The 12,789-nt window shown below is 42.8% G+C and overlaps 1 protein-coding gene across 1 annotated transcript; it reads left to right on the forward strand.

The window, feature by feature from the left end:
- Nucleotides 1–523: 523 nt before the first annotated feature.
- wdr3 (WD repeat domain 3) lies at nt 524–11,717 on the forward strand. The gene is made up of 27 exons (XM_072445033.1): nt 524–620; nt 1,659–1,864; nt 1,940–2,149; nt 2,282–2,397; nt 2,486–2,564; nt 5,938–6,033; nt 6,240–6,341; nt 6,555–6,656; nt 7,093–7,193; nt 7,294–7,398; nt 7,813–8,043; nt 8,115–8,208; nt 8,282–8,383; nt 8,467–8,549; nt 8,876–9,014; nt 9,102–9,158; nt 9,245–9,345; nt 9,427–9,538; nt 9,622–9,756; nt 9,842–9,892; nt 10,024–10,089; nt 10,160–10,252; nt 10,322–10,372; nt 10,444–10,487; nt 10,575–10,703; nt 10,778–10,871; nt 11,464–11,717. Exons 2-27 carry the CDS (start codon nt 1,691–1,693, stop codon nt 11,617–11,619), a joined length of 2,823 nt encoding a protein of 940 aa, XP_072301134.1. The 5' UTR covers nt 524–620; nt 1,659–1,690; the 3' UTR covers nt 11,620–11,717.
- The last annotated feature ends 1,072 nt before the right edge of the window (nt 11,718–12,789 follow it).

Here is a 12,789-nt window from a genome sequence, read left to right on the forward strand (position 1 = left end):
GACATTTTTTTACCCAAATATAAGTCATGTTTTGGGAAATAAATTCTTCTGTTACCTTGAGAACTAAATCATTACAGTGTTTTAATTTGAGAAGACGATACTATTTTGTTTTGACAGTTTTCTCTATTTTCTTTGAGTTTGCATTGACGTTACTTTGACGTTTCTCTCAAACAGTCAGCTGATCGCGGAACACTTCCGCTGTTAATCTTACAATTCACTTCTATACAAGTCTAACACGTAAACAAGCACTGCTGCAAACTCCTTTCGCTCACATTAATACCTAAATCGTTGCAATTATCTATAGTTTAGACACATTTTGTCAGGGGAAGCGCACACCAGTCGAGCCCCTGGTCATGTTTTACAGCACCTAGACCAAAGCAATTGAAAAAGGACCTTAATAATGTTAACAAAATCCCTGGCAAGACATGCACTTTAGTAACCAAAGTAAAAAGTGAGTATTTTTTGTTGTTGAATAAAGTTTAATAAAGTATAATAAGGCTCCTTGTGGCTCGTGATGATGACGTGTGTGTTGACATTCATCAACTGCTCGGTGATCCATTGGTTAGGTTTGGGAGCCTCATCAGGAATCACAACACAAGGCTAACCGCTCCTCAAAAGAGGTAAAATAACCTGAAAACAGATACATGCTGATATATTTGACCACATGCTCTGAGATTTAACCTTTTGATAAAACAATGCTATACTCAAGCATGTGATGGATTCATTTTTAGAACCTTTAATCGTATCAGATCCTCAACACGTGTGTCCAGATGCGAATGTGTTTGCTCGATATGCTGTTCAGTTTTAAGTTAGAGGGGCGGAGTTAAGCTCCCATACACTAACAGTAACGTAAACTCCGCACCTTCGGGCTGCCCAGTGACGAGAAACGAGCAAATGCTGATAGCTTGCTGCTAACCTCAAACGTGCTCAAAGTTTTAACTGAATAAAATGGGGAAAGTTGCTAAAATTATTGCACTGTGATTAGAGTACCTTCTGAATGACAACATAGCTGATTTCCGTTAATAAGCAGTTGTATTTAGACTTATAGCCGAATAGCATACTACTACTAACGTTACTACTACTGCTACTACTACTACGACTAGTACTACTACTACTACCACTACTAACACTACCACTACCACTACCAATTGATTCTACTACTACTGGTGTGACTGTTATTTTCCTTGTCTAAAACTCGTAGTAGATTTGACTACCGGTAAATCCCTTTTGAACCCTAAAAGGTATGATAAATCGTACAGGATCCTTTCAGAATACTATTGGACAACTGTTACAGCGTTGTCGTGAGATATTGTCATGATCCTATTAGAGTCCAATAAAGCTCACAAAATCCCAATGTTTTGACTTGTAGAAGCTTTATTTGACTCTTAGTTAGTTGTGTTGTTAAATCTTAAATCGTATTGGGTAATGTTTAAGTTAGGGTTAAACTCCCCATGACCTGCTCTTGCTTTTACTATTACTATTATAATTGTCACAAACTACTGGTGACAAAATTTAAAGTGATTTTATCATCAGTATTTCGGCAATCCCCGTAGCCTACATTTTCAAACAGAAAAATGCATTTCAAATATAGACTTCAAGTAGTTTCAAAAACATCAACATATTTTTTATGCTTTAATGTATGTTTTTTTTTGGAACAGGTTGAAGAAGTGCGATCCTGCGGCTGCTGGTCATGGGTTTGACCAAGCAATACCTGCGTTATGTGCCCAGCGCTGTGTTTGGTGTGATTGGTAGTCAGAAGGCAAACATAGCTTATGTGACTCTGCGCGGAGGAGAGAAGGGACGGTATGTCGCTGTGGCTGCATGTGAACAAGTTTTCATTTGGGACGTACGAAAAGGAGAAAAGGTGAGACGGATTTTGAAGTGGTTTGGAACTCCTGCAACTTTTTAACTACAGTGAAGTTGTTTTGTGTTTGCATAGGTCCTGATTTTACAGGGACAGAAACATGAGGTGACCTTCCTCTGCCCGTCCCCTGATGGAGTCCACATCGCCGTGGGATACGAGGATGGGGCTGTGAGGATTTTTAGTTTGTTGAATGGAGAGAGTAACGTCTCTTTCAATGGACACAAGTCAGCTGTAACTGTCATACATTATGACACACTGGGGGCACGGCTCGTCACAGGCTCCAAGGTCAGTCTGTAATATTTGTATCTGCTCCAGGTTTGCCTAATTTGCCAGTACAATATCACTAACAACATTTTAAAGAGAGTTCCTATTATTTGTCTGGACTATTATTTATTAGTGAATTGGCTCTTTTTGCAGGACACAGATGTGATTGTGTGGGACATCATCAATGAATGTGGCTTATTCAGATTGAAAGGACACAAAGATGTCGTCACTCAGGCCTTGTTAATCAAGAAGAACCTCCTTGTCACCAGGTAATGTGGTGATGAACATTTTTCAGTGTCTTTTATGCAAAATATGAATAGACAAGATGAGAAGATTATATACAACTTCTATTTACAGCTCTAAGGACAGCTTTGTGAAATGGTGGGACTTGGATACGCAACATTGCTTCAAGACCATGGTTGGCCATCGCAGTGAGGTGGGCAGTTATTTATATAAAAGCATATTCTCATGGCATTTAGTGCATTTGAAGGTAATCTACGCAGATGAAGCGTGAAGACATTACATCTGTATTCTTTCTTTATAGGATAATGTAATTTGAGTTGGCTAACTTTAGTTTGGGACAGTAATTGGATGGACTCATACCTTTTGTTGTTGTTGTGTTACGTTTAATGGCGGTTGGCAGCCAACTGAAAAGGTGCATTCAAAGTATGTGTTTTACGCTATACCTTCTGTTGACACTTTACATTTAATGGGCCTGATCTAACTTTATTATGTTTGTGATTAAATAACTTCACCGTCTTTGTCACTTCTCCCATTGTTGAAAAGATTGGGCATAATAGGCATAATAAATCTTTTTTTTTATTTGTATTCTCAAATGTAGAAATGTAGTAATAATAATAATAATAATAATAATAATAACTTTTATTTATATAGCGCTTTTCAGTGACCCAAAGACGCTGAACATAATAAAAAAGGGGGGGTATTTACAGACAGGGGGGACAACACGTACAGAACACATTAATATACAGATAAAATGAACAAGACAGAAGAAGTAGAGAGAAAAAGATGGGGATGTAACAGGGGGTAGAAGTGTAGGCAATGGGGTAGAGGAGGCTAGGGGTAGGGGAGGTCATAGGCTTGGGTGAAGGTTTTTAGGCGGGATTTGAATGTTGTGAGTGAGGGAGAGTGGCGGACAGGTTGGGGGAGGGAGTTCCAGAGTCGGGGTGCTGTTCGGGAGAATGCTCTGTCGCCAAAAGTTTTGAGTCGGGATGTTGGTGCAGTCAGGGTGAGAGAGGAGGAGGATCGGAGAGCTCGGGTGGGGCGGTGGGGGATGAGGAGGTCAGACAGGTAGGGGGGGGGCAAGGTGGTGAAGAGCTTTGAAGGTGAGGAGGAGTATTTTAAAGTTTATGCGCTGCTTGATGGGGAGCCAGTGGAGAGAGCGGAGAACGGGAGTGATGTGATCACGGGACCGGGTGTGGGTGAGGAGGCGGGCAGCGGAGTTTTGGACCATTTGGAGTCTATGGAGGGAATGGGAGGAGATGCCAGTGAGGAGGGAGTTGCAGTAGTCAAGGCGGGAGGAGATGAAGGCATGGATGAGGGATTCAGCAGCGGGGAGGGTGAGGCAGTGTCGGATTTTGGCGATGCGGCGGAGGTGGAAGTATGAGGTCTTGACGATGTGGCTGACATGGGGAGTGAAGGAGAGGGTGGGGTCCATGATGACACCGAGATTGCGTACCAGGGTAGAGGGGGTGATGGTCGAGGTGTCGATGCTGAGTGAAAAGGGACCAGTTTTATTGAGAGTGGATTTGGTGCCAATGAGGAGGAGCTCTGTTTTGTCACTGTTCAGTTTGAGGAAGTTGAGAGTGAGCCATGATTTTATTGTAGAGATGCAGGTTTCGATGTGGCTGAGGGGAGGGTTTTGGGTGGATTTGGTGGTGAGGTATATCTGGGTGTCGTCAGCGTAGCAGTGAAAGTCCAGGTTGAGTTGGCGGAGGATGTGACCAAGGGGGAAGATGTAGCAGATGAAGAGGAGGGGGCCGAGGACTGAGCCCTGGGGGACCCCCTGCGTTACTGGGGAGAGGGTGGATGAGTGACCGGAGAGGGAAATTAACTCTTGCCTGTTGGTGAGGTAGGATGTGAGCCAGTCAAGTGCAGAGCCCTCAACACCCAGTTGGCGCAGCCTTTGTAGGAGGATGGAATGGTTTATAGTGTCAAAGGCTGCGCTGAGGTCTAGTAGTAACAGGATGTTGAGGGCCCCGGAGTCTGCAGAGGTGAGGAGATCGTTGAGTACTTTGACCAGGGCTGTTTCAGTGCTGTGAAGTGGGCGGAAGCCAGATTGGAGGGGTTCATAGAGGTTGTTTGACTGGAGGTGGGTGTGAAGTTGGGCGGCGACGATGCGTTCCAGCGTTTTTGAGAGGAACGGCAGGTTGGAGATGGGGCGGTAGTTGGAGAGGTTGGCGGAGTCTAGGGTGGGTTTTTTGAGGATGGGGGTGATGGAGGCCAGTTTGTAGATGGAAGGAACATGGCCGAGGGATAAAGACTGGTTGAAGAGGGTGGTGAGATGGGGGATGAGAGCAGGGAGGCAGGCCTTGGTTAGAGTCGTTGGGAGGGGGTCGAGAGAGCAGGTGGTGGTTTTGGAAGCGGTGATGAGGTCTATGATATGAGAGGAGTTAACAGAGGAGAAGGTGGTGAGGGCAGGGAAGGGTGGGTGGTCAGGGAGAGGAGGGGGGGCAGGGGTGGGGGTGGTGATGGAGTTAATGGAGACGGCAGTCATGGAGCTGTTGATTTTGGAAATTTTGTCATTGAAGGCAAGGAGGAAAGAGTTGCAGAGGTCAGGGGAGGAGGGTGGAGTGATGTCCGGTGGCTGGAGCAGCTTGTTGACGGTGGAGAACAGGGTGCGAGGGCTCCGGTGGGAGCTGTTGATGAGGGTGGAGAGGTGGGCAGATTTGGCGGCTTGGAGAGCGTCACGGTAGGAGGAGATGTGTAATTTGAAAGCTTCGGCGTGGACGGTGAGGCGGGTTCTTTTGAGGAGTCGTTCGAGTTGGCGGCCAGTCTGCTTCATGGTGCGGAGTTCAGGGGTGTACCAGGGGGCGGGGTTGATGTATGAGACGGAGGAGGTTTTCCAGGGGGCTAGGGAGTCAAGGGAGTCGGAGAGGGTGGTGTTGAGCATGACAGCATAGTCGTCGGGGGAAGAGGGGGGGGGAGTCAGGGGGGAAAGCAGAGGATATGAGCTGGGAGAGCGTGAGGGGGTTGACTGACTTGATATTGCGGTAGGTGATGGTGCGTTTTTTGGGGTTGTGGGGCGAGGGTAGGGGGGCGGAGAAAAGGATGCAGAGATGATCAGAGAGTGGGAAGGGGAGGGGGTGGGGCTTAGATATGGGTAGGAGAGAGGAACAGACTAAGTCCAGAGTGTGGCCTTTGGTATGGGTGGGGAAGTCAATATGTTGGGTGAGATGGAAGCAGTCCAGGAGAGAGAGGAAGTCTGATGTCAGTGGGGCGTTGGGGCAGTCAATGTGGATGTTGAAGTCACCAGTGAGTAGGAGGCGGGCAGAGAGAGAGGATGCGATGGTGAGGAGTTCAGACAATTCAATGAGAATAGAGGGGTGGGGCTTTGGGGGACGATAGATCAGGATAGCGGTGATAGAGTTGGGGAGGGAGAAGGCGAGGTATTCAAATGATGAGATGGATGGTTCAGTTCAGAACCAGTACAGTGATGTACATAATATTTGTGTAGCTCCACAAAAATAGGTCAACTTGAAATTATTCAACTGTTTTTCAAACAAAGAATTGTCTTGCACAAACTGCTTTTTTACTTTTTAAATATGAATTTAAAGTGAGTTTCTTCTTAGGTGTGGAGCATGGTCCTGCTGAATCACCAGAACCGGCTGCTGACAGGTTCAGCTGACAGTGAGCTACGAGCCTGGGACATCAGCTACCTGCAGGAGGTGAGAGCACAGTACAATAAGGAGCGCTGAATAACCTAAAATCATCAAATAAATATAATGTGATAACATGCCAAATGAAGTGTAAAATGTCAAGAAAATATACCTTCTAGTCATGTATTACCATACTCTTGTTGGTACTACAGGTATGTAGGCATTTCCTGAAAATTAGATTTTGAATATTCAGAAATGTGTCTTGTGTATTTTAGGGAAGGGTAGAGGGGGAGCCTGTAGTGAAGAAAGGAAAAACACTGGTGAAGGAAGAGGAGGATGAAGAGAGAGATGAAGAACTGGACGAGAATCCTGAAGAGGTAACCAAGACTGTTATTGACACATATTTGTAAGAGAATAATTGTCTTTATGTTAATTGTGTTTAAGAATTACTACTAAATATCTACAATAATACTCGATCTTCTCATTTGTCTTGCTCTGGTGATTGATTTCACTACTTTATACAATACTATTATGCATGTTTCTAGCACATTGTCCACTGCTCTAAAAGTTGTCTGAACTTTCTTACACAGCGTATATTGAGTTGCAAGAAGGCAGGCTCCATCCTGAGAGAAGCCAGAGACCGTGTTGTGTCCATGGCAACAGACAACAGGGCCAGAATCATCGCCTGCCATGTGAGTGTGAAGCAGATTACACAAATCATGGTTTTGCTTTTGCTCCATTAAACCTGAAAGTAACCATGACGAGCTGAGGATGTCATACTTCCGGATCAAATTAAGAGTTCACTCCACATGTGAAAAACCCAAACTCAATGAAAAACAAATAAAACAGATTGTACGAGTAGATGGATTGGTAACAAACTATCTAATGTAGTTAAGATGAGCATTCAGAGCCAGAAGTTGAGCGCCAAAGTGAAAAAGATCAACAAAGAATTGGAACAATCTGCGGAAATCTGTTTTGAATCTCCCAAATTTGTGTTTATTATGTGTCTTAAAAAGGGCCATCTTTTTTCATTTTTTTTTTTCAATATTTCTACATTTCATTTATTGCTTTGGATTTTTCTTTTTCTATTTTATGCACAATAGTTTTGAATTTTCTTTTATTTTCAAGGGCAATGATGCAGTCCTGGAGCTCTTCACTGTGCTCTCAGAGGAGGAGATACAGAAGAAAATGTCAAAGAAGTTGAAAAAGGCCAAAAAGAAAGCAGCCAAGTATGTAAAATATGAATGCCTATTAAATGCTTCAGTAAACTCAAAGTAGTATAATATACTGTTATACTTTAATGATGATGTATGGCGCCCTCTGCTGTAGGACTCAGGAAAATGCATCTGAGGAGGCAGCAGAGCCGGTGGTGGAGCAGTCGCTGAAGGATGAAATTATTAGACTCAACAACCTCAAAGCCTCCTCCAAGATCAGGTTAGTACCATGTTTAATATAGTCATTCTAAGGACAAATATCTAAAAAATATTTTTTTTTATGTGATAACAATGTTATCACATTGTTCCCTCATCAAAAACATACCTGGAATGGTATTTAGCTTCATTCAGGCCTGTTTGATGAATGTAGTAAGTCCTTTCCCCTCTGAGCCTCAGAAAATTCAGAGGGGGAGTGTATTTTGTGAGTTTTGTGATAAGTAGAGCTCTGAAATATTCTGCGCAATTTTCAAATGCCAGTTGCAATTTTGTTTCAAATTTTATTTAACCAGGAAAGTCCCATTGAGATGACATAATGTGTAACATTTGTCCTTTTAATTTGGGAAATATATGGTTTATAATGAATCCCAAGATACAAAAGACTCTGCATTAATCTGTTGGACATTAATGGTCGTAGATGGGTGGACTGCCTCTCATGTGCCGGTGGTGAGCTGAAGGTGGCGCTGCTGCTTCAAAATAACACCATCGAGACGTACAGCCTGAAGACGACAGAGAAAATCCCCACCGCCAATAAGACGGCTCGGCTCACTCTGGGGGGCCACCGCACTGACATCCGGACCCTGGCCTTCAGCTCTGACAACCTGGCCGTGCTCTCTGGCTCCGGGGACACTGTGAAAGTGTGGAACAGGTGAAAACGCTGCCTACAATATCTCTCAATAATGTAACATCGTTGTCTAACCTGAGCCACGCTTTTGTCAGGTCGACTCTCCAGGTGATTCGGACTATGGCCTGTGAGTACTCTCTGTGCTCGCTGTTTGTGCCTGGAGACAGACAGATCATACTGGGAACAAAGGTATTGGTTACTATAATATATATTTGAATGTATACATTATAAACTGTTGACTGTTAAATGCTTGTGTTGACAGAGTGGGAAGCTGCAGATCTTTGAGTTAGCTTCAGGAAGCCTCCTCGAAACTGTAGATGCTCATGAAGGCGCCTTGTGGTCTCTTTGCCTAGCCCCTGATCAGGTAAATATATATGCAATCGAGTACTTAAAACAGTTGAATTCGAACAACAAATATTGCAATGTTTTCCTGTGTGTCATCTGCAGAGGGGCATTGTAACAGGAGGCGCAGACAAGACTGTTAAGTTCTGGGACTTTGAACTGGTCAAGGACGAGGGGACGACACAGAAGTACGTTCAAACACATCTTAACAACGCTGGAAAGTAGTATTAGGGCTGTAGTCGACCACGCAAATACTTGGTCAACTAAATACATGCCCTGCTCATTGTATAATTGACTAAAAATGTCTTTAAACAGGAATAGCTCAAAACCTTCTCTGACTAAGGGTTGATCTTAACTCACTCACTCCATACTTTCTGCTTTCTGCTGTGGCCCAGTCCTTGTAATACAGTCGACTTAAATGAATTTGGGTTGACTAAAACACCATTTACCAGTAAATCACCTAAACAACTAAAGTCTGAAGCGAACAATAATGTACCGTAAATGTTTCTTTCAGGAGGCTGACGCTGAAACACTCTCGCACTCTGCAGCTGGAGGAGGATGTTCTCTGCGTCAAGTTTTCTCCAGATCACAGACTTTTGGCTGTGTCTCTGTTGGACTGCACCGTCAAAGTCTTCTACACAGACTCTTTAAAGGTTCCCAGAATATATTATTAATGTTCAAAATTGAATTCAACCGTTCCTACCTTGAAGCTGACCTGTTTTTCTCTCTCGTCTGTGTAGTTCTTCCTCTCTCTTTATGGTCACAAGCTTCCTGTTTTGTGTCTGGACATTTCACATGTGAGTCCTGAAAACGTGTAATCAACGCACTTGTTCTGTTCATGTTTGGCAAATTATTAATATTATTATTATTATACATTTTGCAGGACAGCACACTCATTGCCACAGGTTCTGCCGATAGAAATGTCAAGATTTGGGGTCTGGATTTTGGAGACTGTCATCGCTCCATGTTTGCTCATGACGACAGGTAACAGCCCCTGAAGCGCTGAATATTGATTTAAAGCCACCGTTTCTACTCACTAAAACATTCTTCTTTTTGTTTCTACAGCGTAATGTTCCTCCAGTTTGTCCCAAAGACGCATCTCTTCTTCACGGCAGGAAAGGACCGGAAAATCAAACAGTGGGACGCGGACAAGTTCGTGCACGTTCAGACATTAGAGGTGACGACAGTGGTGCATGTTTCAGACGCTATATACCATTTATAGCTTTGTCCGTTTTCTCACATGTGCTTGACTTGTTCTAGGGCCATCACAGAGAAGTGTGGTGTCTAACCATCAGCCCAAACGGTGACCACATTGTATCGGCCTCTCATGACAAGTCCCTGCGACTCTGGGAGAGAACGAGGGAGCCCATCATCCTGGAGGAGGAGAAAGAGATGGTACAAAGTCATGGTACAAACAGTTTAACATAAAAGCAATGTCAGTATCTAATGTTCATGCTATTTTTTTGTTGCTGTGGTGAAGGCGCGAGAGGCAGAAATCGAGGAGAGCATGGGCAAAGAAGAAGCTCCTGTGGTAAGATATATATATTTAAAATTGTGTCCAACTACACTAGATTAGAAATGTGAATTGAATCTTATTCTGTGAGTGGTTTTACAGGATGATGTTTGACATGCGGTGAATCATTGTTAAATGTTTGTTAACAGGTGCCAGGAGAGACACCAGGAGAAGCCGCACCAGCTGGAAAGAAGACCGTAGAGACCGTGAAAGCCGTGAGTATATTTGTTAATATAGCAAACATGAAAAGATAGAATTGTTCTGATGTAAACTATGCGTGTTCAGGCCGAGAGAATTATGGAGGCATTAGAGCTGTACAGAGATGAAATGAGGCAGATGGAGGACCATAAGTTTGCCTGTAAACATGCGGGCAAAGAGGTAAAAAGCGCAGACTAACATACATGTCGCACAGATGAGGAGTTTGTTTTGAAATTGTATGTGTTTCAGCTCCCTCCACCGAAACCCAACATGATCCTCGTGGCATTTGGGAACATTTCTGTGAGTAGAATTGCTCGTTAGACAGAAAAAAAAAACTTTACAAACTCTGTAACTCCTGCGTTCACTTTCAGCCTGCTCAATACGTGTTGGAAGTCATAAAGAAAGTGCGATCCAGGTACAACGACATTATTTTGTGTTTCTTTGTTCACCCCTGCGTGTTCATAAATTGCACATTTTTTATTTTTTCACTTGTTTATTTCAGTGAGCTGGAGATTTCTCTGCTTGTGCTGCCTTTCCCGTATGTCCCAGATCTGCTGAAGCTGTTTAATGGTTACATCCAGCGGGGCCTGAATGTGGAACTCGTCTGCCGCTGCCTTTTCTTCCTCTTGAAGTCAGTACTTAGAATGATCTCGCCTGTGATTGGTTAAAACGATTGATTCATGTTATTGTACTTGTCCCTTGTAGAATCCATTTTGGGCAAATCTCCAGTAACCAGATGTTGCTGTCTGTCATTGACGAGTTGCGGACCAATACGCTTTCCAAAGTTCAGGAAATGAGAGTAAGCAAGTTGGATCGCCGTTGAATTGAAAGCAAATTGACTGATAATTTTAACACATCTTTACTAAAGGCTTTATACTGGCTACTTTGATTAAGCAAGCAAGCAAAATGTATTTGTAAAATGCAATTCAAAGTGCTATACAGACATTAAAACATATATTAAAAACACATTCAAATCAATTTAAAAGTGTCAAATACACATACAAAATAATGCTTGAAAAACCTGAATGTTCACTCAATATTCTTTTATATTTGATTCCAAACCCGGATTTTATTTGTCACTGCATTTAAGGAAGTTCCTTAGTAAACCAATTATAAGGCATTAATAAGCTTGGTAAATTGTTTATGCACTTGTACATGACATGCATTTATTAGCATGTCGATGGCATATAATATCTTATAAATGTTAATAACCCATTAAATCATGTACACAAATGTTCGTAAGCGCATTAAAACATATTTTAATAAACCAAGTTAGAAATGTTCGTAAATGCCTTATAAGTGCTTACAAACAAATATCTAGTGCTTACTAAGGAATCATATTTTAAAGTGTTATCTTATTTTTCTTTTAATTTTGTGTCTGTTTAAATCAGGACATTATGGGCTTCAACCACGCAGCGCTGTTGTTCCTTCAGAGAGAAATCGAGAGTAAGGAGGACGTGATGTTTTTCGCTGACGCCACTGGTCAACTGAAGGAGAAAAAGAAGAGGCGGAGGAAGCGGGAAAGAGCCATACTGACAATCGCTTGAATCAAAACTTAATTCCAGGAGTCTTGGTGTTTTTTGTAAGCTTTGACATCACTGTTATTCATGCTTCATTTCTCAAATAAACTGCGTCAGACGTTTCACACTGTACCTCAACTTTTATTTGAACCTCTAAAAACAAATAAATCTCTGCTGCCTTGCTCTCCAAAGCAGCCCATCGCCTAAAACTTAACCTCTCATAAAATGCATCCACATATTGAGTTAAATATAGTTACACATCACGTAAAAGTCACTACACGTTCCCCCACTGTGATCATTTCACAGGGAGGACAAGAGTGATTTAAAACTGCTTTTCTGCTACAGGCCTAAAGGGAGCGGGTCCAGCATGAAGCCCGCTTGAGTTAAAGATGTTATGGGGGGGGCGGCAGGGACCACCTGAGCTCCGGACCACCTGGCAAAACCATCACTCATGACACGGTGATGCCAGTTGACTTTATAGAGCTTGTAACTTGGTCATTATTTATAGGGCTAGATGTGGTCAAAGTAAAACATGAGTAGAAGTACTTTACAATGCCACAGTTGCAGTATTTGCAGTATTGTAGTGTGAATGTGGCCATTGGTCTAATGTTAAGAACATGCATTCACACTCACCCTGTACTTTCCACCGCTGTGTTTATTTCCTGACTGGGGGGCGCTGTGTAAGAATGAAGTGAACCCTTTAAAACACCTCAAGCCCTCTGTTCCAGTTTTAATCTCGCGAGCAAAAAACAAATTAACTGTATATTTACAAGGCTGTAAAAAAAAATAACAGCCAGCAGCACTTTACAAGACCAGATTCCTTTGCACGGCTGTAAATGTCACACCTACCAAAATTAAAAATTCTTACGACCAGACCCAGCCCGCACCCAGAGCACAGGCTGCAAGTGTGTTTTCAACACACTGCAGTTTACTGGAAAAGCAGTGTCAATTAATGACATGAGTCAAGCAACTAAGTGAAAATATATTCATTCATATTTAAGTATTTGATTTACCTCCGAGTCATGGCTGGTATGTCTTTAATAGTACATACATTGTTGAAGCAGATAAAGTATTTAATGCAGATGTTTTGTGGGTTAGACTTTAAAATGCCAGTAGATGGCAGCGTTGTGTTTTCACACTGTCCCTGGTCTGTCTTCATAGAGAAGAGTTTTCTCACATTCTCAGTATTAAAGTGTG

Source organism: Eucyclogobius newberryi, unplaced genomic scaffold (genome assembly GCF_026437365.1).
Source record: "Eucyclogobius newberryi isolate DKJ021-1_F unplaced genomic scaffold, fEucNew1.0.hap1 SCAF_14, whole genome shotgun sequence".
NCBI lineage: Eukaryota > Metazoa > Chordata > Actinopteri > Gobiiformes > Gobiidae > Eucyclogobius > Eucyclogobius newberryi.